The sequence below is a fragment of the Psammomys obesus genome, unplaced genomic scaffold, assembly GCF_907164565.1.
Source record: "Psammomys obesus unplaced genomic scaffold, mPsaObe1.curated_primary_1811, whole genome shotgun sequence".
NCBI lineage: Eukaryota > Metazoa > Chordata > Mammalia > Rodentia > Muridae > Psammomys > Psammomys obesus.
In genome coordinates this window covers 8,243,426-8,266,083 of record NW_026596134.1, presented here as the reverse complement: position 1 = coordinate 8,266,083, position 22,658 = coordinate 8,243,426, and the positions used below count along the sequence as shown (strand labels likewise).

General features: G+C 46.0%; 1 protein-coding gene and 1 pseudogene across 1 annotated transcript; both read right to left on the bottom strand.

Annotated features, from left to right (window-relative positions):
* Positions 1-305: 305 nt before the first annotated feature.
* LOC129665872 (corticosteroid-binding globulin-like) lies at positions 306-10,545 on the bottom strand. Its single transcript, XM_055592763.1, has 5 exons — positions 10,445-10,545; positions 5,888-6,516; positions 4,056-4,326; positions 3,003-3,147; positions 306-1,458 (listed from the first exon to the last, which is right to left on the bottom strand). Exons 2-5 carry the CDS (start codon positions 6,495-6,497, stop codon positions 1,273-1,275), a joined length of 1,212 nt encoding a protein of 403 aa, XP_055448738.1. The 5' UTR covers positions 6,498-6,516; positions 10,445-10,545; the 3' UTR covers positions 306-1,272.
* Positions 10,546-20,475: 9,930 nt separating this feature from the next.
* The window catches only part of LOC129666069 (plasma serine protease inhibitor-like), a 21,232-nt pseudogene continuing 19,049 nt past the window's right edge, over positions 20,476-22,658 (bottom strand).

Genomic DNA, 22,658 nt, shown 5'->3' with positions numbered 1-22,658 from the left:
AAATATACTTCCCCCTTTTGAGATTGTCTTAAAAATATATATTTCATGATTTGATGATTTCAATGTTTGTCTTAAGTCTTTGATTCATGTGCAACTGGATCAAGGATGATAAGAATTACACCTTTCCTATAGTATCTATAGTGCCAATTACACCTTTCCATTGACTCCCAAACAGCACAAGGCTTAGGAGAGTATTTACCCCCTCAATTGATCTCAGGCTGTGCTTTTGATTCTTGCTAAATTTCCATTAATAAAAGAATGTATATCCTGAAACTATATTACACATGCAACACACACACACACAGTGTATTTAAGGAAATTTATGAACTTGGTTTGATTGTTCTTTGAAAAAAAAAAAAAAGAAAACAAAACCAAACCCACAGCCACAGTGGAAGAGAAACTGTCCTGCTCATGGCCGACATGGGAGCACTCTGGGTAGGAGGGGAGCAACTGCCTCAGCATAGCTGACTGACCAAGCCCTGAGGCTTCGCATCAGTGTGTGTAAGAATGGAGAACCAACAAGTGGTAGAACATCCTGCACTTCGGCTGCTTCCTTCTCTGATAACTTTGTGCCACTCATGCTCACAGGCCTTCCACTGTGTGTGCACAAGTCGGCAGCCCCTCTCCCCCACCCTCCTAGAGCATTCTAGTTTCCTCTTGGGACCGCTCTGTGATCCTGGCTGGGCTCTGTCTCAGGCCAGACTCCCTCTGAAGCCACATGCCTCCCTGTACAGACTGTACTCTGGACCTGTGACTGATCCAAGAGGTCCCTGTGTTCCTGTTCTCATCAGAGAGGGGGCTGGTTTTGTTGGCTGCAGCCGCCCCACTTGTGGAAGGCCTACCTGTTATGGACTGAATGTCCCAGATGTATTTGAAACCTCGCGTTAGAGGTTTCTTGGGAGGTGATGAACTTGTAGGGGTGGAACCCCCATGAATAGGATTAGTACCCTTAAGAAAGACCCTAGAGAACTATCTCTGCCCTTTCCTCCATGTTGGGACAGTGGCAAGGCACCGCCTACATATAAATCAAGAGGGGAGCCCTCATCAGGATGCAACTACCTAGACACTCCAGAGTTGCAAAAACATCCTTTAATAATGGCTACCTCTTTCTTCGTGCTCCCTCTTCAGTGACTTGCCTCCAGAGTAGCAACCACAGCTACGCATTACAAGATAACTAAAAGTAGGAACACCTGGGTGGACTGGGGAGAAGATTGGTGAAAGGTTTCTGTGCCCCCAAAGTCCAACGGCACCATGGCTTCTCCCGACACACTCTTAGGCTGGCTTCATGATTTGGCCCATCAACATGCTGCTCCACGTAAAATCGTCATAGATCAGCATGATAAAGGGCCTGTTGAAGTTGATGTTGAGTTCCTCTGACCTCCCGAAACGGGAAGCCCTTTTGGTGGCAACAGGCTCTACACCATTCTCATCCAGGTGCAGCATGGCCTTGTGGATCACCTGTGAGAAACAGGCCAAAGGGAGAAAATAAGCCCTTGTCACGAGGAGGAACTGTCCGCATCTCCTCAGCATGGACGGCTCACCCTCTGCTCCGTGGAGGGTGAAACGGCCAAGGTGCCCCAAATGTCGCACGTTTACTCCGTGTCTAAGCTCCAGACTCCAGACAGCACCTAACTTCCTCTCTTGGAGTGGCAGGCTGCACCTACCATACAGAGCTCTGAGAACCTGGATCTCGTGGTCCACCTTGGGCTCTTCTTACCAGACCCCAGGCTTCCAGAGATCTCACGCTGTCTACTCTGTTCTGGAAACAGCAGAGCTGAAGCTATAGAGAGTGCTTGGTTCAGCCTAGGAGAGCCCCGGCTGAGGCAGAAATGCAAGTCGGTGGCTGTTGGTATGCTTCCTTTAATGATTAAATGTAGATGGGATTCTGGAAACAGCTAAGTGGTTGGCAGCTGGTTTAGAAAGCCTAGGTCGGATCCCACCATGGTAACAAAACAACAGGTGACAGTCAGTGTAATCCTGTTCCCCTTGTGTGTGTGTCTCCAGCCCCATTTCACAGCAAGTCCGAAGGGCTCTGAGTGTCCTTTCGATAGCTCCTGCAGCCAGGCAGAGGCTGAGCTGGTTAGGCCCTCTGCAGGGGGTGGGTCTTGAGGATTTGAGATTTTTAGTTGACAGAGCCAAGGTTAAATATTCAACTGTTTTTGCTGCTGTCATTGTTTTTGCTAACTCCATGCCCAGTGTGGAGCTCTTTGCCCTTCCTGAACTAAGGCTCCCTCTGAGCAGTTGGGAGAATGCCTACCTCCCCTATAAGAACTTGAAGCTCCAGTCAGAGGTTGGTGTCCTTTAAGGCTGAGAACGGTCACTCCTTCAGCCCTTCTAGTCAACTGTACTGAAAAATTTCCCGTTTCTGATTTCTCAAAATTTAATTAATTAATTAATGGTAAATGGATTAATTAATGGTAATTGGCTTTGTGCGGCCAAGCCTCCTTAATGACTTTCTCTATCCACACAGCACATTTATTGAACTCACGTGTCACCACGTGAGGCTTTCGTGAAACTTTGTGCCTTACAGTGTCCACATCTGGGTAATGGAAACATTCATATCCTAGCACAGGCTTGAGCACATAGTAGGTAATCAATCACAACGTTCCGAATGAAGTTATGAGTTGAGAACACCAAGTTGAAGGCTAAGGCATGGAACTGAGTAGAAACCTCTGTGTGGTGTTAAGAAGACCTTCCCTGCATCCTCCATTTCTTTTTGCCAGGGCTTTTCTAACTTTTGCCATGATGACCATGTTTTCCAGGGTCCCTTCTCTGCAAGGCTTCATGGGATGGCTAGCTGCCTGGGCTGTGTCCCTTTTCATAAGCTTTCTGTGGGGTTATTTTCTTGCTGAGTCTTTGTTGACCGAACTGTGGTTAAAGGGGCTGAGACCCAGGGTTTTCAGCTTGGGACCTATGGGACCATTCACAAATGGGCTGCCTTACTTACTGTTAAGAATTTTTTTTAGCGTAGATTTTGGGGACAGGGCTCCCAAGACACTTACCTTTGATGCCTTGGAGTCATGCTGGGTGTGGCCTGAGAAATTTGATTGGCCGGTGAACAAGTCTACAATGCCCACTTCTGCAAGCACTTCTTTAAGGTCATGGGTGTCAGACATGGAGAATTTGGGGATGTGTAAGTTCACCTGCCTGCTCAGGGCGAAGCAGAAGTTAGAGGGTCCAAGGCTATGCCTGGCAGCAGATTTAGCAGCCCATCCTTTCCCAGACAGACGCTCCTTTCTTTGTGTGATCCCATCGGTAATTGTACCACCAGCTTGACTCACTCTCTAGGGATGAAGGGCAGGGTAAAGGGCAGAAGCTATCTCTTTCTCATATGGAAAGCTTTTTCTCTGGGTCTTTGAATTACCTAAATTCATTTTTTTTTCCTGGATGATTCCTTTAAACTGATTATGTATGTGATATAGCTGGATCACTGATCAGTCCTTATGGTCTCTAAAGCAAAAAGTAGTGGAGACAATTCCTGGCCAGGAGCACTAGTCCTGGCCCAGCTATACAGATGACTCTGTGCCCCAATAACCAAGTCCTGACCCTTTTGCTAATATTCCAAAGCTGTTGGAGCCTGAGTGTGGCCACCGAGAGGCTCAGATGCTAGACATGGATTTGCAGGATATTGTTTCTCTATGATTCTTTTCAATACGGCCAGTTTCCCATGATGTAAAGGTCATTTGCATTGTACTTTACAGAGACCCCAAGGATCTACAGTGAGGCCAGCTTAAAAAAATAGAAAAGTGGGGAGCTTTAGTGTTTGGTGAACTCCCTGTAAGAAAGTGATATAAAATCATAATGTACAAGATGGCTACGGCTATGAAATACACAAGAAAGGGGAACTGGGCTTGTGGTATGTCCCAGGTTAGCTCTGTGATAGAGGCATAATAAGTCTAACTTCCAGGTTAAAGAACCTCACAGCCTATGGGGAAAAATAAGGCCTTGGGGTGGGGGTGGGGGGATGGTGCTTTTTGGAGAGAAGGAAGTCTACCTGCCTCATTTTCCAGAAACATAGGCTTTACAGAGAGCTACAGGCCAGCCAGAGGGCTTACCTTTTGGTCAGAAGCATGTCCCACCTCTTAATTGTATCTCGACTAAGTGCAGCAGTGACAGTCTCCATCTGATCCTGGTCTGGAAGGATGAAGAAGATAGTTCCATTTCCCACAAAGTCCATCAGTACCAGCTGGCAGGGGATCACCGAATCATGAAGGTAACTCATAAGGCCTGATTGGACCATCATGGGCACCTTCACAGTGGTGGTCTCGTTCACATAGAAGTCCTCCTCTCTGGTATTTTCTGGGCTGAAGGGAAATTCCCACATGCCTGGAAAGATGTGGGAGACAGGAAGAGATGAGGTGGATATCGATCATTGGGTTTATAGACGGGGAATTAGAGTGAATCTTGGACACCCTCTTCTGAGGCAGCAGAGCATCAACTCATCCTGGTCTCTGGTGAGAAGAGGGAGGAAGCTGGCTTTGAGGAAATGAACCATCTCTTGACAGTCTGGCCAGTTCCTGGAGGAGGGCTCGTACCTCCCTGCTACTTGAAGTGAGGGCATTCCAGACCACGAGCCTTTCTGCGCATAGGGTCAGGGTACAGGGCTTTCAGGCTCACAGTTCTCCTTCACCCTCAGCTGATGGGGGTCACCATCCAGCCTGTCTACTCGCTGTGGCACTGCTCAGTTTTGACAGACGGAATGTTGCTCCTTAGACTGAGTCAAAGCTCCTCTGATTGCAGTAACCATCCCCCTCAGCCGCTTCCTTCAGGAGCTAGGCCCAAGCAGTGTGACCAATTGTTTTCAGACTTCCACAGCCATCAGACAACAAATGCAGACTGCCACCAATTCAAGTGACCTGTCTCAACACTGTCAGGAGGTTCACACAGCTCAAGGGCAGGAGAGGAATTTGCTATAGTCAGCTGTTTGTATGTGTCTGTGTATTTGTATATTTGCATACGTGTATGTGTTTGTACATTTGTGTATGTTTGTGTGTTATGTTTTTGTATGTGTGTGTGCTGTGTATGTTTGTGTGTGTGCTGTTTGTGGTTTTGTGTGTATGTGTGCAACGTGTGTGTTTGTGTATTTGTGCCTGCTGCGTATATGTGTGTATACATGCTGTATGCTGAGATCTTAGAGAAGAAAAAGTGCTGAGACATGAGGCTAAAGGAGACAGAAAAAGTAGGGGGTTCTAGACCAAGGCTTTCAACCTTGACATGTTTAAGGATGATGGCACCAGGTGGCTTATGTGTGCTTGTGTATATGCTTGTGTGTTTGCGTGTGTTCTCTGTCTATGTATGTTTGTATGTGTGAGTATGTGTGTTCTGTGTGTTGTGTGTATTCGTGTGAGTGTACATCGTGAGTAGCAGCATTGTGAGTCTCATGTCCAGCAGCCTTCTTGGCCTCTACTTATTGGATACTGATGGCTCATCCACCTCACCCCTAGCTCTGATGTAAAAATTGCTCCTAAAGTTGCCGGATGTCCCTGGGAAGGTGGGAGCATCCCTTCCACCCGAGAATCTGTGTTCTACAAGAAGCACAGATTTGATTCTCAGGGATGTGGTGTCTCCAAACCCCACTGATGATACAAGTGACATTATGATGGTGGAGGAGCACACAGTGACACATTCTGGGCTCTCCTTGAAGATGTTTTGTTTCAGGAGGTTTGCCATGAGTTCTAGAATCTATAATTTTAACAAATCTTTTAGGAAGTGTTCAAGAACACCACGGTGGTTATCTTAGCTCCAACCTGGTAATGACTGGCATTTGTAAGGGTTCAGAGATGGCAGTGAGCTCTATGCCATTGCTTGTCGGATGGCTTTGTAGGCTCTAGAGAGATCTGTGATAGGGCTGAGCTTCATTAGGATGGGAAGGAGAGGGAAGCAGTACCTTTGAAGAAGATGTAGTTGAGCAGCATGAAGGGGGCCAGATCACTCGGGTCTGAGAACACTTGCATAATTTTTCCCTGTGTCTTCCTCTCGACATACGTGTTGATCTGCTGGCTGGCTTGAGTCCAGTTCTTGAAATCGATGGCAAAGGCCTCTGACCCATAATAGTGTTTGATGGCTGCTAAGAAGGAGTCTTCCAGCTTCAGGTTCTGGTCGAAAAACATGATGTTGCCCAAGCTCATACTCGAGCTCATGTCAGACTGACTGAGAAGGCGACTGAGGTGCTGGAAGTCCTGATGGATTTCAGCTTCAGATGCCTCTGTAAAGTTGAAGCCCAGGCCCTGGAGAAGCCTGGTCCCTGTTTGGTCCCCAGGTCCAAGGGACAGCATGGCCAAGGCCATGGAGATGCTCACGGGGGAGACTAAGATATTCTTGTTGGGATTCAAGTTCACTAGGCGATTATATAAGTTGAAGGCAAAGTCAGTATTGATGGGAGCCAGGCCTCGGTGAGGGCTCCTTGAACTCTCATCAGTGAAGGAGTTGTGGTTTTTGGCAGTACTGAGGCCACTGATGGAGAGCCAGAGGAGACAGGTGTACAGGACGACTGGCATTGTTCTAATTGACTAGGCCCTGCAAAATCAAGAGTGCTTGTTAGACTGCATGGCAGTCACAGAGTCAGGGGCACATGGTGCTGTGGGAGGCAGACCAAGACCCCACTTTGTGTCCATTCTTTCCTTCACATTGGCTGTTGACCCAGGCAATTACCCCAGAGCCCTGGACTTCAGGGTCTTCATCTGAAGATGTGTTTTACCAGTGCAGTTGCTAAGTGCCTAGCACATCCCCAAGCATTTTGCCTATATTCTCATGTAAGTTTCATCAAAAACTCCTTAAAATAGACTTTATTAACTCAAGACTGTCGGCGGCCAAAACCTTAGACAGATTAAGTACCCACGCAGCTGATACACAGTATGCAAGAAAAAACAAAACAAAAATGAACAACCAAAGATGTTCAACTGAGGATCTATATCTGGCCAAGCTCTCTTTCAAAACTGAGGGCATGCTAAGCCACACACAGTTCTTGGTACTAAACTCTATAAAATGGGCTTCCTTTGGATTCCAGACCAGCAGGAAAAGTCAGCGGACATCAAGTAGGAGCTGATGGAATGATAAAAATACCAGCTAAAGGGCAGAGTGTCAAGCTGAGTGTCACTGGAATTTTACTTTGCAAATCCACCTTTTTCTATTCCGTGTGATTTTTTAAAAGTCTTGATATTGTGTTGTTGACAGCCTCTGACAACCACTGTCTACTGCAAAAAAGGGCTTGAGAGTCTCACTAATCTATGGGCAAAACATAAGATTCTAGGAGGCAGTTTGTTATTATGTTTCTTTTTATGTATCTCAGCTGTAGCCCCATGCCCCTCCCCAAGTCCACTAATGGGGAGGTCCTCCTCCTCTTCTCTTTGACCCTAGCCTATCAGGTCTCATCAGGACTGGCTGCATTGTCTTCCTCTGTGGCCTGGTAAGGCTTCCCCGACCCACGGGGAGGTGATCAAAGAGTCAACCACCGAGTTCATGTCAGAGAGAGTCTCTGTTCCTATTACTAGGGAACCCACTTGGAGACTGATCTGCCATGGGCTACTTCTGTGCAGGCTAGGTTATCTCCATGAATGGTCCTTGGTTGAGTATCAGTTTCAGAAAAGATCACTGTGCCCAGATATTTTTGGTTCTGTTGCTCTCCTTGTGGAACTCCTGTCCACTCCAGGTCTTTCTACCTCCCCATTCTTTCATAAGATTCCCTGCACTCTGTTCAAAGTTGGCTATGAGTCTCAGCATCTGCTTTGATACCCTGCAGGATAGAGTCTTTCAGAGGCCCTCTGTGGTAGGCTTCTGTTTTATTCCCTGTTTTTTCCCTCTTCTGATGTCCATTCCATTTGTCTTTCTGAATGAGGATTGATCATCTTACCCAGGGTCCTCCTTCTTGCTTAGCTTCTTTAGGTGTACAGATTGTAGTGTGTTTATCCTATATTATGTGTCTAATATCCACTTATAAGTGAGTATATACTAGGTGTGTCTTTCTGCTTCTGGGATACCTCAGGATGATCTTTTCTAGTTCCTACCATTTACCTGTAATTTTCGTGAGAATTCTCAACAGAGGAATATCGAATCGCAGAAAAACACTTAAAGAAATGCTCAACGTCCTTAGTCATCAGAAAAATGAAAATCAAAATGACCTTGAGATTTCACCTTACACCGATCAGGATGGCTAAAATAAAAAACTCAAGTGACAATACATGCTGGACAGGATGTGGCGAAAGGGGAACCTTCCTCCATTGCTGATGGGAATGTAAACTTGTACAACCACTTTGGAAATCAATCTGGTGCTTTCTCAGACAACTAGGAATAGTGCTACCTCAAGATCCACTCCTAGGCATGTGTGTGTGTGTATATATACTAGGAGTGGAGATATATATATATATATATATATATATATATATATATATATATACACACATATATATATATATATATATATCCACGCCTAGGCATATATCCAAAATATGCTCAAGTATACAACAAGGACATTTGCTCAACCACGTTTGTAGCAGCTTTAATCATCATAACCAGAATCTGAAAACAGCCCGATGTCCCTCAACTGAGGAATGAACACAGAAATTGTGGTACATTTACATAATGGAATGCTACTCAGCAATTAAAAACAAGGAAATCATGAAAATGGCTATGTTTCTTTAGCAGAACAACTGTTGTAGGTTTTCCATTGATAGCATCTAGGAGAGGGAGGATCAGATCTCTCCAGGAATGTCGCTCCTGAAAGAAGCTTTCAGGATTTCTCTACATCGTGCACACGCCAGCAGCACTATCTGGACTCAGTATTAAAAAAAAAAAAAAAAATCACACATGAAGTTGGGAAGGATATGGTAGAAAGTACGGGAGAATTTGGAGGGGAGCCAGTGGGGAGTGGATTTGATCAGAACACATATCCATGTGTGAAGTTCTCAAACAACAACAAAAAACAAATCATGGATCCAACCTAAAGTCAGTATTTTGGGAGGTTACCCAATCCAGAAAGATAGCATCTGTGGCTGGGACGCGTATAGGACACCACTGTGCAGAAGTTGAGTTTTCAGAGGATCCTCGGTGCCCTCAAGAGGTCACCCTCACTGATGTGAACTGGGGGTGCTCACGACCCAGCCCTTCAGTTTTAAGTTGGACTGCTTGCCATCTCTCTGCAGCTCTCTGGGAGTCACAGGTCCCTCCTGGCACACACCAGATTGCTACCTTGTTGCAGGCCAGTTTAGGGGTTAGGGCAGGCCAGGGCATGGCAGGGAAGGCAGGGCAGGTCACTACAGTGTGCCCCTTCCAATGCCCCCAGTGTTTGCTGAACTCTGTCCTGGCCCGAGACCTGGAGATAAAGATGGCCCTACCCTGACCTGCCCCTCCACTCTGTCAGCCCTTCCCTTACTTTTCTCGCCTAGCTCATTTCCTCTTGGCCTTTGAGATGTTGGTGTTTGGTCTCTGCCTCCAGGAAGCCTTTCTTTTTTCCCTTTTCTCCGTCTCTGTCCTCATCTTCTACAGAGAGGCATCTTGGTTTCTGTGCCGGGCTATACCTGTCTATGAATCCCCTTTGGAGGAAGGAAGGATCCCAGTCAACAGCAGGACGGGCCTCCTTCTTCCTGCTGTTTTTGGGTGCGACACTATGCCTCACTCTTTCTGTGTCAAATCTGCAGGGTGGAGATTCAGACCCCCTGCCTCACAAGCCTCACTTCAGGAGTTATCCTGCAACTCATTGCAGAGACAGGAAGACTGAGCTGGATGAGGCAGAACTTCAAAGCGGGACTAGATGCACACCCTAAGAGCCACGCTGCCTATCTCTACTGAAACTCAAGGTGGCTCTTTAAGGCCAGCCTGCAAAAAAGACTAAGGGGCCATGTGTTTATTCTGACTAATATCCTCCTTGCCGCCACTCAGTTCTAAAGTGATGTGGATCAGGAGGGGATTTAGGCATCATAGTTCTTGGTATACTGCAGACAATTACTGCAGGTCCTTCTCCTGGCTGCAACATCCCCACTCCAGGGTACCAAGTGAGGAGCTATGACAGAGGGGTGCAAGGCACCCTTTAGAGTGTCCCTGCTTGTACCAGCTGCGCACCCTAACCCCACCCTGTGGTGTTGCCTGGCACTTACTCATTTCAGCTCTGAGATTCCCTCCCATTCTTGGATGCTAATGCTGCTCCATGAGGCCACAGCTGGCAATAAACTATAGCCACAGCTCTCAGTAACAGGGTCCCCCAAGGCTGGAGCCCAGGGGAGATCAACCCCCAGGGGGTGACCCACAGAATCGGAGATCCAGGAAGTCTCCCACATGGTTGGCTCATGCCACAGCTGGAAGCCCCTATGTTCAGCTGTTTAAAAAAAACAAAACAAAACAAAACAAAAAAAAAAAAACACTCAAATAACCAAGCTGTGGGCGTGGCTGTATTCTGGAGAAGATGCAGAAGTGGGAAGCAGGAGGCGCAGTGTGCTCCCATGGGATGACTCACCTCTGCAGGTGGGCTCAGGCTGGTCCTGCTGGTGCTGCTTTTACTGTGCAGGATCCTAGCACATGTACAGTAAGGCTTCGGGGAGACTGCCCACTAAATCTTGTTTGCCAGCGTTTCTGCTGGTTAATGGTTAGAGGAGAGGGGGTGGGTGGCAATGGCCTTCACCATTTGGTGGTCCCCACGCCCTAAACATCCACCAATGGGAGGCTGTATAGGAAGAGAGGGTAAACACAACAATTCTGTAAAGCGACTTTCTGGTGCTTTCCTCTGAAATTTTATTTTTAATATCAAACTGTGGCTGGAGTTGCATCACTGTTTGTGGTTGCCCTCTGCCAGCTGGCGAGAGACTCACTGGTGCCATTACTATGCACCATGGCATGGACTCTCTGAAGAGCCAGGTACTTGGCACCAGGAGGGAAAGAATTGGGCAAGGGGCGGGGGAGCGAGAAACCAACCTTCATGCATGAAGTGTGTCCAACCAAGTGCTTTCTGTGGGGTATCTCAGGCCTCCCAGTGATTCATTAAACAGACTGCTACCATCTCCCTTCTTCATGATCTAGTTTTGTTTTTGTTTTTCATTAACTTATTTATTTGCTTATTTTACATCCCAACCACAACCTACTCCCTCCTCTCCTCCAGGTCCCACCCTCCCACCTGCTTTCTTCATACCCCTTTCCTCCTACCCCAGGTTCCAACCCACCCTGGCACCGAGGCAAGACAAGGCATCCCTGTTAGGGAAGAGGGATCCAGAGGGAGGCAACAGAGTCCAAATCTAACACTCCAGTTGTTATGGGACCCACTTGAGAACCAAGCAGCCCATCAACTTCATATGTAGAGGGGGCCTAGGACTGGTCCATGCATGTTCTTTGGTTGGTAGTTCAGTGTCTATGAGCCCCCATGGACCTAGATTAGTTGGCTATGTAGGTCTTCTTGTGGTGACCTTGACCCCTCAAACTCCTTCAATTCTCCCACAAGAATCCCTGAGTTCTGTATAATGTTTGGCTGTGGGTCTCTGCATCTGTTTCCATCATCTGCTGGATAAAGCCTCTCCGATGACAGTTATGCTAGGTTCCTGTCTGCAAGGACAGAAGAGTATCATTAATAGTGTCAGGGGTTTGGTCTCTCCTCTGGGATGGGTCTCAAGTTGGGCCAGTCATTGATTGACCATGCTGTTCTCCCAATCTCTGCTCTACCTTTTATCCCTGTACATCTTGTAGGAAGGACAAATTTTAGGTTGAGGGTTTTGTGAGTGGCTTGGTGTGCCCCTCCCTCCACTGGAAGTCCTGAATGGCTACAGAATGTGGCCACTTCAGTCTCAGTATCCCCAGCTGCTAGAAGTCTGAGCTAGGGGCACCCCCATATATTCTCAGTAGCCTCCCCCATCCCAGATACCCAGCTTGTCCCAGAGATGCCCCAATACCAACTTCCCTTCTTTTTCCCAGCCCTCTCACCCCATCCCTACTCTCCCTACACCTGATCTCCACCCATTCCCCTTTCTGCCCCCTCTCTCATTCAGCTCCCTCCCTCCCTCCACTTCCAATGTCTATTTTATTTCCCCTTCATAGCAGGATTCAAGTTTGATTTTTCTGTAGTTACCAGGTTTTAAACCTGAGACCTTATGCATGCTGGTCCAGGGCCCCACCGCTGAGCTACATCCTTCAGTAGCATCTTTTTTTAAATAAGGAAACTAAGCGGTGCTGGAGATGAAGCGAACTGCACTGAGGTCACTTCCATCCTGAAGTCTAGGGCTTTTCCTGCTACCCAGGCATTTATTCCCCAGATATCTTTTTGTTGTTGGTGCAGGAGGCACACATCAAAGTATCACAGAGCAAAAAGGAAGACCATTTCTGTTGGTTTTGTTTTGTTTCATGAATCGAACTTCCAAAGAGTGGAAAAGCCTTCAGGGATCTCCAGTCAGTCGCTACATCTTTCTTTTCCTCCCTGTCTCTTTCTGTAGTTCTTCCATTTTCATTCAGTTACAGTGGGAAGAAGGAGTCTTCTAAAGCCCCAGGTGATGCAGCTCTCACTAACTAACAGCTAAGGGGAAAAATAATATATATATTTTGTTTTGCCTAGGTGTTTCTTTCACTCTCTCAGAGGACTGTGGACAGGACTCTTTGTCTCTCCCTGGACTGACCACAGGGATGTGTCCAAGGGGATGTGCCTCTGTGAACATCCCCTCCCCCCCCGAACCTTGAATCCCTGTACTTGGTTGACAGCAGCATTACTTTCATCCAAGGATGAGGCAATCTGCTCCTGTAGGCAAAAAAGGAAGGTTAGAGGTCATTCCTGGAAGTTTTAGGTATTCAAATTTTATTAATAATTATTGTTCTTTTAAAGGTTTTATTTCACTAGCCAATTTTGGACTTCATAACCAAAGATTTATCTCATCTAGATTTGGACTAAATGTTATACACAGTTATCTGGGTATAGTGGTGTACTCTTCAATCCCAGCACTAGAAAGGCAGAGTCAGGTGGATTTCTATAAGTTCCAGGCTAGCCTGGTCTACATAGTGAGTTCCAAGGTAGCTAGGACTACATAGAGAAACCCTGTCTGAAAAAACAAACAAACAAACAAACAAACAACAAAAAAGCCCCCCCCAAACCCACAAACCCTTAAGTTGTTCACAAAGCCCTTCATTAGTGTTTTAAGATGGTTTTTAAAATATCAGTGCTCCATATTTATTATATATATTTCTCTCTCTTCCTCTCTGTAGTCGCCTGTAACCGCCTGCACAAGGGTCTGGGAATTAAAAGAGACAGAGAACACAAAGAAGTGACACCAAGACAGTGCTCTGATCAAGATGCCATCTTTATTACAGAGTAAATCACTTATATAGGCAAACCACAAGGGACTTTCCAAGTAAACATAGCCAAGCAAAACAGGAAACGTAACCAAGCAAAACAGGAGGTGTCTGCTGAAAACAACAAGAATAGCGAGCCAGAATGACTTGCACGCACGTGACCATCTCAGGTCCAATGGAATGGTTTCCTCACCTCTCCTTGATAATTCCCCCCACCTCTGTTTGTGTGTATGTGTGTTTTGCACATACACAAGTCTGAATATGCATGTGGAGGCCAAATACAGCTTCAGGTAATGTTCCCCAGGCTTCATCCATAAATTTTTGAGGAAGGATTTCTCACTGGCTTGCAATTCTCCAAGTAGACTGGCTGGTCAGCAGGCCCTAGAGATCAGCCTATTTCCACTTCCTCAGCCCTACAATTGCAAGAAAATGCCATCATGCCCAGACTTCTCCTCCTCCTCCTCCTCCTCCTTCTCCTCCTCCTCCTCCTTCTTCTCCTTCTCCTTCATTTAATGTGGGTTCTGGAGGATCAAATTCAGGTCCTCAAGCTTGCAAGGCAAATACTTAACTGACTGAACTATCTCCAAGCGCTTTTTTAAGTCATATTAGAGAGATATGTCCAACTAACCTTTAAAAGACTCAGCTTTTAATTTTATTTTTTCCTCTTTATTATTATTATTATTAATTACACTTTATTCATTTTGTATCCCCCATAAGCCCCTCCCTACTCCCCTCCCAATCTCACCCTACCTCCCTTTTCTGCATGCATGCTCCTCCCCACGTCCACTGATAGGGGAGGTCCTCCTCTCCTTCCTTCTGATCTTAGTCTATCAGATCACATCAGGAATGGCTGCAATTTTATTTTTTTTTAAAGTGGAGTGGAGGCAGTAGAGAGGAGTAGAGTGACCGAATGCATTGTATTCATGTGAAAAACTTAAAAAAAAAAACCCTACAATTGACTTTCATAAGAAATCATCTTTAAAAGTCTCTGAGTGTTAATCTGTTGCTTTTCTCTGTTTCCTTGAGATATAGCCTCAGCTTTCAGCATCACTGTGATCAAATGTATGACGTAATTATCTTAAAGGAGAAAGAATTAACCCGGCCTCCTGGGTTTAGATCACTCAGTCCGCCATAGCAGCAGACTCTGATAGAAGACCTTAGCTCACATGGCGGCTGCCAGGAGGCAGGGTAGGAGATTGGGGCTCTGCTGGGTTTGTTCTGTCTGACCCATGTGTCATGGTCACTCATATTCAAGGTGGGCCACCCTCCCTCAGTGAATACCCTCTGAAAACATACACACAGACACACCAGGGTGATGCCTAGATCTCCTAGTCAAGTTGACAATGAAGGTGAAACAGTGCAGGTCTACTCTTTGTCAGCTGGAAGCCATAACATGTCCATTGCATAGCACAAAACACACTGGGTTTATGCTGAGGAGTTGGGATAGCCTTACTAGTTCCAGCATTGCTCAAAAGTCTATGTATAAGTTCTCCACCGAGACTTGGAGGATCTTGGCTGTGGCTCCAAAAAAGTATAAGAGATGTTTAGTATTTCAAAAATTCAATGGTACATGGCAGATGATCCCATTCCAAGACACAAGGAAGGATGATTAAAGGGAAGACTGGAGCCTAGCATAGCTCACCTCTGAGAGGCTCTACCCATCAGTGATAGAAACAGATGCTGAGACTCTCAGGCAAACACTGTGTGAAGTGTAGGGAATCTTATGGAAAAAGTTAGGGGAAGGATAAAAGGAACTGGAGGGGACAGGAGCTCCATAAGAAGACCAACAGAGCCAACTAACTTGGGCCCAGGGGTGGAGGCTGCAGAGACTAACCAACCAAAGGCCATGCATGGACTAGACTTAGGCCCCCTACACAGATCTACCCAATGGGCAGCTCAGTCTTCATGTGGTTTTGCTAGTAAGGAGAGCAGGTGCTGTCTCTAACATGGACTCTGTTGCTTTTGATCACTTCTTCCTGGATGGACTGCCTCACCAGGCCACAGGAGAAGAGGATGTGCTCAGTCCTATTGCAACTTGATGTGCTGGGGTGGGTTGGGGGTGCTTTTTTGAGGAGTAGGGGAAAGCGGAAAGTTGGAAAAGGAGGAAGGGTGGGACTGGGAGGAGAGGAGGGAAGGGGCTAAGATCAGGATGTAAAGTGAATAACTAACTAACTAACTAACTAACTAACTAAACGAAAAACAAAACACAGCATGGCAGGAGTTAAACCCCTGGTTTCATGTTTGGTGTCTAGGTTCCATGATACCATGATGTGCCCTCCAACAAGCCTGAGCAACTCTGCTTCTGCAGCCTTGCAGTTTATAGTCCATATAACCTATCTCCTGGCTGGCTTCACTCATTTCCTGTGGTTTCCCTTGGCAGATATTCTCCATTCATGGCGTCTTCAATGTCCCGGAGTATCTGCTGATGCCCAAGTATCACACCAGCAGTTTAAAACATTATGCCCATCTCAGAGGCTCTCTTGGGGGAATTTGATCCCCACAGCATGCAGTCTAACTCCTTGGCCTTCCTTAAAAATGTATGTGGATGCCTCAGTGAACCTGAAACTCTTGTATTCACCTTACCTGTAAACCCAGGACCTAAACCCAGGACCCTGTGGTTGATGTCAAGGCTAGCCACTTGGAGAGAATCTCATTAAGACTCAAGTAAAAAGAGAATTCACAAGGCTCAGGAAACTCTGGTAAGTTACAGGTTCACAGGGTTATATAAGCAGTAACCATTACTGGGGAGAGGAGGATTTTTCATAGGCTGAGTGGCCTACAAGCCATGCCAGGAGCTCTAGGGATTCTTTTTACCTGACTCACGCTAGGGTGGGCTCTTTGTTGATGTGGGTGCTTTTAAGTTATCCGTGCTCCTGTGAATAAGCCCAGTAAGTCACTGGTTCACTAAGTGAGACTTATGTGGAAGCCTTTTTTGGGTCTGTCAAAGTGTCCTTCATGTCTTCACAGGAAAGTCAAACAACAGCAGTGCTCTTTGGAATCTTATGTTGCCTGGCATGGGAAAGATCGTGTCAAGCCAAATATTACAGTGATAAGACTTTTCAGAAGTCATTTGGCTGGCCTTCACCAACCTGGCTATTTACTCAAGGAGTCATGGGCTGTGCTGGCGAATATAGATGTCAACCAGTGTCCTTGGCCAGTGTGTGGGTGACATAGGTAGGCTGGGTAGTCTTCAGAGGGCTTCCAATGCTTCTCTTAAATCCTGAGCTGAGTATAGAGAAACTGACACTAGGCTCTGCCTTTTTGGCCATGAGACCCACCTATCTTCTTTCATGTCGGCCATAGCCACAGGGGTCACCTATCCTTACCATTGGTCTCAGCCTTCCGGCAGATCCCGAACCAAGGATCCCTTAAGCTCCTATCAGCCCTCATTCTCATGGGTGAGCCATTTATTTTTCTATAGTTTCCACAGCTTTCCAAATGAGGGGTCTGTAGCCATTGAGTTACTTGCTTTGTCTTCCTTCTCCCTTCCTACCCCGAGTTCATTTTTACTCATCGAGCAAAATGGAGCTTACTGAGTTGGGTGCAATGCCTGGACACTCTCAGAAGCTCACAGTTCTGCTGTCGGATGTGTGTTGACTGACTTATTCTTTCAAGAACCCTGTGGGGTAGATGTATTGTCATCCAGGGTAAAGTAATAAGAGTAAGAGCTTGGATTCAAATCCAGACCTCTTGCTTTGGTCCTAGGGTCACTCCAGTTTTCAGAGTCTCTCTGGAATGTCATGGAAGTTAGACTAGGTAATACATTGAGAGAGCATGGGGTAGTGTTGACCTACTGGAACTTTACTGACCATGGATTCCAATGAGTGCTGCCTCCACTAAGCATTTGGGAAACTGGCAGAGATGTCAGATGAATTTCCCAGGCCACTTCTGCTCATGCCTCTCCCACTGAACTCTACCATCCAGTCTTTGTTCAGCTGTCTCTTCCTATGTCTCATACTGAGGCAGAGGTCGTGGCATTTCATATTTGGACCAGTGGAACTTTATGTACCATATCTAGGTTCAGAGTCTAAAATGGGTTGTTGAGTTGGGGTAGAGTGGTCATGTGATTGCCTGCTGCTGGGCCAGATGTGTCTCATGGATTCACAAGTTAGCAGTGGCTTGAGAAAGTTCCAGAAACCTAGGTAATGGAGGAAGATTCTGCAGGGGCCATCACCTTTCTTGAGAAAAACTGGAAAAAAATGTTTGAGTTCTGCCCGGAGCGCTGTCGTGATCTAGCTTCATGGTCTTGCACAGTCTGCCTGAATTTGCTGACACTTGCTATATTTGCTTTCCACTACTGTAATGAAATACAAACAGCTTAAAAATAAAAAAGGGTCATTCACATGACAGTTGTAGAGGTTCTAGGCCACTGGTTCCCAGCCTTCCTAATGCTGCCACTCTTTAATACAGTTCCTCATGTTGTGGTGACTCCAACCATAAAATTATTTTATTGCTATCTCATAACTGTAATTTTGCTACTGTTACGAATTGTTATGTAAATATTTTTGGAGATAGAGGTTTGCCAAATGAGTCATGACTAACAGGTTGAGACATACTGCTCTAGGGCATTTTGCTGTCATCATCTTGGCCCTGGTGAGAACTTCAGGGTGGATAGCATTGCAGTCAGAGCACTCACGGATGAAAAAGACCACAGGTAAGACAAGCACCCAGAAAGCATCTGGGGACAAAATGAGGCCCCACAAGACCTACACTAACCTCTCTGAAAAAAAAAAGAAAAACAAAATTAACTAAGAATTTCCCCTCAGGCCTCATCTGTTTAGAAGTCCCGTCACCTCAATACGAAAAGCTCAAACTGCAGTCACTAGCCCCATCCAAATCATAACTTTTAGTTTTTAAAACATTGTGTGTGTGTGTGTGTGTGTGTGTGTGTGTGTGTGTATGTGTGTGTGGTGTGTGTGTCTGTGTTACACATGTGCGCACACACACATATGCTGGGCCATGTGCGGCCAAAAGTTGACATCAGGATACCCTCCTTAACTAATTCTCTGTTTTTCTTGTAATTAAAATGAAATGATAAGATCCAGGAATGGTGGCACATGTCCTTAAATCCCAGCATTCAAGACACAGAAGCAAGCAGATCTCTGTAACTTCAAGGCCAGCTAAGGCTACACAGTGAGACAGAAGCTCCTTTTCCTTCTTCCCTCCTTTCCCCCACTACACACACACACACACACACACACACACACACACACACACACAAACACACACACACATACACACAAAGATATCTATACATCTATCTATCTATCTATCTATCTATCTATCTATCTATCTATCTACCTACTTATCTATTATCTCTCTATATATACGTAGAGAGAGACAGACAAAGAGAGAAAGAAACAGAAAGAAACAGAAAGACCTTGGGAGATGCTCAATGAAATCAATTTCTAACAAAGACAAATAGACCCAGACAGCCAACACCTGGGAGGTGCATTAGAAACCACTAGGACAACTCAGTAAGCTGCCTCCATCTTGGCCGCCATCTTGAGTTCTAAGTGCATCCTGGAGGATTATTATTGTGGTTGGGATTCTGTAACTGCCTGAACAGAGAAGAAATAGAGCCGTGATGATTGGTAATGTCTGCCATGGGCATGAGAGCAGGAGGACTGGCACACAGACCAGTGCCTGCCATTCACAGAGGCTAGAGCTCTCACTGTGGAGATGAGGAAGTATAGGTTGGAAGAACCTGGACCTCACCAAGGACCACAATACACTGGAGGCAATACGAGAGCTAGGATCTTGTGTGTGTGTGTGTGTATGTGTGTGTGTGTGTGTTCTCACACCAGAAAGTACTCTTTCTGCTCTACCGTGCCTTCTCTGGGCACTGATGGGAAGCCATAGCCAGTTCTCAGCGTGTCCAATGAGATAAACACCCGCTAGCGACTGAGTATTGCTTCTGTTCTCCACACGTGTTCACCCACACACTGCTGATCACCGCCTACACTTATTTACTGAACAAACAAGCCTTTGAGCCAGTTTACTTAACCTCACCTGCTAATCTCAACGCTGTTTCAGGGTGGCTGCTCCATTGCTTGAGCACCTCCTGCATACCTGGAGCTTTAGGTATGCACCACATTTAACTGCCCCCCCAACCCTAGAAGGCACTGTGAGAACCCACACATTTGTGAACAGCAATGAGGAGTTCAAGTGTGTTACCCAACAAGACACAGGCCATGAATGGTTAGCTCTAGGAATAAACCCCAACCCAAAGCTTTTTTTCCTTGAATGTCTTTATTTGGGGAATGCCATTGGGTACCCAAAGTCAGCAATGGTAAAAACTCTGTGCTTATCGCCTCAGTTCTGGACATGAGTTTTCCTTCAGTTCCCAGGGAAGGACACTCCTCTATCCTTAATCCTCCCAAGGCATATATCAGTACATGCTCATTTCTCAGGTCCCCGACTTTGCAAGGGGGACCTCCTTCCCTCCAGCTCTATGGAATGCCCTCCCTACACAAATATTCAAGTTCAAGTTCAAAGATCTGAGGAGGACACTGTTAGCCCCAGGTTCCTCCTTCTGTGAAGACTAGACAAAAGCATCTACTTTACTCTGCCATCATGGCTACAGTGGAATACTGTGGTGGCTCATTACCTTGCAATTCGTTGCCTTCCCCAGCACTGCCGAGCTTAAAATGTACTTCTCTGCTTCCTGGCATCAGCAGGCACCTCTGCACAGTCATCTTGTGTTTTTCTGCTTTGTACCCAGAATCCATTATTTCTTCAAGAAGCTCCAGCTTCTGTACTGCAGATGACCTGAGAAACAAGGTGTCAGTAATGCTCATGGCCATTTCTGCCTTGCGCCCCGGCTTCCAGAGTCTCAGCCAACTGCGCAGGAGGTGTGTGTGTGCCAGCAAATCTATGCACATGCACCTTCGAGCAGCCACGCATGTGCAGTCTACAAATGTATTAAACTAACCTCCTGTTTACACTTCCATCTCCAGCTCTAGGCCATAGATTATTTAAATTTTGATTACATCATGTGTGTGCGCATGTGCGTTTGACCTCTGGAGGTCAGAGGACAAGTTGCGGGAGTTAGTTCTCCTTTTCCATCATATGGGTCCCAGCGAACAAACTCAAGTTTTCAGGTTTGTCACCAAGTACCTTTACCTGTTGAGGTACAAGTAGGTCTCCACAGCTCAGTTTACATTCACCTTGATTTCCAGTCCCCTCCCATCCCACCCAGCCTTTCACCAGCTCACTTCATTGACTTCACTTGGTGCATGTTCGTACAGATGTGCCTACCTCGTCAACCTGCACCCCCGTGGGGAATGCCTCAGTAACTCGACCTTTGACCTTGTACCCCCAGCAGAGCAGTACTCCTCTTCCCTCATCCTGTCAGTGAAGTGAGGTCACACATTTGTAACACAGGTGGTCTTGTTCCATGTCGCTTTCTACCCTGAGATTCCACAGTTGCTAAATGATTTTTTTTTTCTGAGTCTCACACTTTTGAGGTTTGTATTTGGCTCCATAAATTAGTTTAGTGGGTTTTGATAAATGTGTACTGTCATGTATCTACTGTTACGCATCATATAAAATGTCTTATCGCCCCTTGAGCTACATTTCTTTATCATTTCCTCTTGCCCCAAACACCTCTAACTACTGATCCTACTGCTACTCCAGGCTCCCGCTTTCCAGAATATCATTTGGTTGGAAGCCCACAACTTGGAGATTCTCAGTTGAGTTTCTTTATCATTGCATCTACATGTAAGGCCGCTGCATTCTCTTAGGATTTCACAAGTCATTTTCTTCTCCTTGCTTTATCTCGATTTTGTTTAGTAATCTCTCTTCATTTGAATGCTTATCCACATTCCTGAGGGACATGGTGGCTGCTTCCAATTTTTGGTGACTTTGAATGAAACCAATAGACTTTCCACTGCAGTTTTTGTGTGTGTGTGTGTCTGTCTATGCAGAATAGTTTTAGACTGATTTGGTAAATATCTATGATGATGGTTGCTGGGTAGAATAAGATTAAATATCAGTTGGTGAGAAGCCTATGGTTTGTCCTTTCAATTGCTTGGTAATATCCCCTGAGATCTAATTTTTGGTGAAGTTCTCTTTTTCATGGGTTCTCCTTTATTGTTCTTATTTTTGTGTTTTATAAGAATTGCTTGACCTAAGCTTAGGTCATTTAAGTTTTTCCTGTGGCTTATTTTTAAACTTTGATAACTTTAATTTTTATGGTTATATGGATTCGTTGTGAGTTATTTTTGAATAGGATGTGAGGTGAGATTTAAGCTCTTTTTTTCTCTCTCTCCCTTCCTTCCCTCTCTTCTTATCTTCTTCTCTTCCTTTCCTTTTTCATTCTCTTTCCTCCTTACTTCCTCTTTCTCTACCTCCTCGTCTCCTAAACCTTCTTTTCCTTTTCATCTGTGTATCAAACATTCTGAGGTTAACTTATTTAAAAAAGCATTCATTCTCAATGGAATTTCCTTGGCACAGTTTCTTTTTGGAAACTGATTTTTAATATATGAGTTTCTGCTTAAAATTTTATTTTATTTTTAAGAGAGAGAACAAGAGAGAGAAAGGGGGAGAGGGAGAGAGAGGGAGGTAGGGAGGGAGAGAGAACAGGCACTCTCAGAAGCCAGAGGTTTGGATTCCTTTGGAGTAGGAGTTACAGATGGTTGTGAGCCATCCTATGTGGGCTCTGGGAATTGAATTCAGGTGTTCTGCAAGAGCAGCATACACTCTTAACCACTGAACTATCTCTCCAGCCCTAGAGTTCATTTCTCGTAAATGTAATGCTACATACTTGTGTTATATTTTTCTCAACTTTACACACGCTAGGGTTGTCTGGGAAGAGGGAACCTCAGCCGAGAAACTGCTTCCATTGGATTGGCCTGTAGGCCAGTTTGTGGGCAGTCTTTCTGATGGTTAATGTGGAAGGGCCCAACACAGTGTGAGTGGTGGTACACCTGGGCAGGTTGTCCTGGGTTATGTAAGAAAGCAGGCTGGGCAATCAATCCATCGTGAGCAGTGCTCCTCTGTGGCCTCTGCCTCAGCTTCTGCTTCCAGGTTACTGCCCTGACGGTGGCACCATGCATCTCATTGCTGACTCTCCATCTCCCCTGGGCCCAGGATGCCTGGACTCTAGGCCTAGCCCCTCCCTGCTGGAGGTAGGTGCTCCTGGCCAAGAGGCAGCCTGGGGTTTCTGGGGAGCACAGTGCTGTGTAGCCTCAACCATTTACACTTGTGAAGCTTGATTCCACCCCTACGTGCTGCTGTAACCTGACTTCCTAACCTCAGCAATGGGGGTGGGGTGGGGGTGGACTGGAGGGTGGATGGACACCACTCTCTAGTGACCACAAGGTTGCCTTCCTGTCACCAGGGGATCAGACTGCATAGACACACCCAGCATTGGAGCCCCCAAGCTGTGGCTGTCCCCTCAGCAGGTG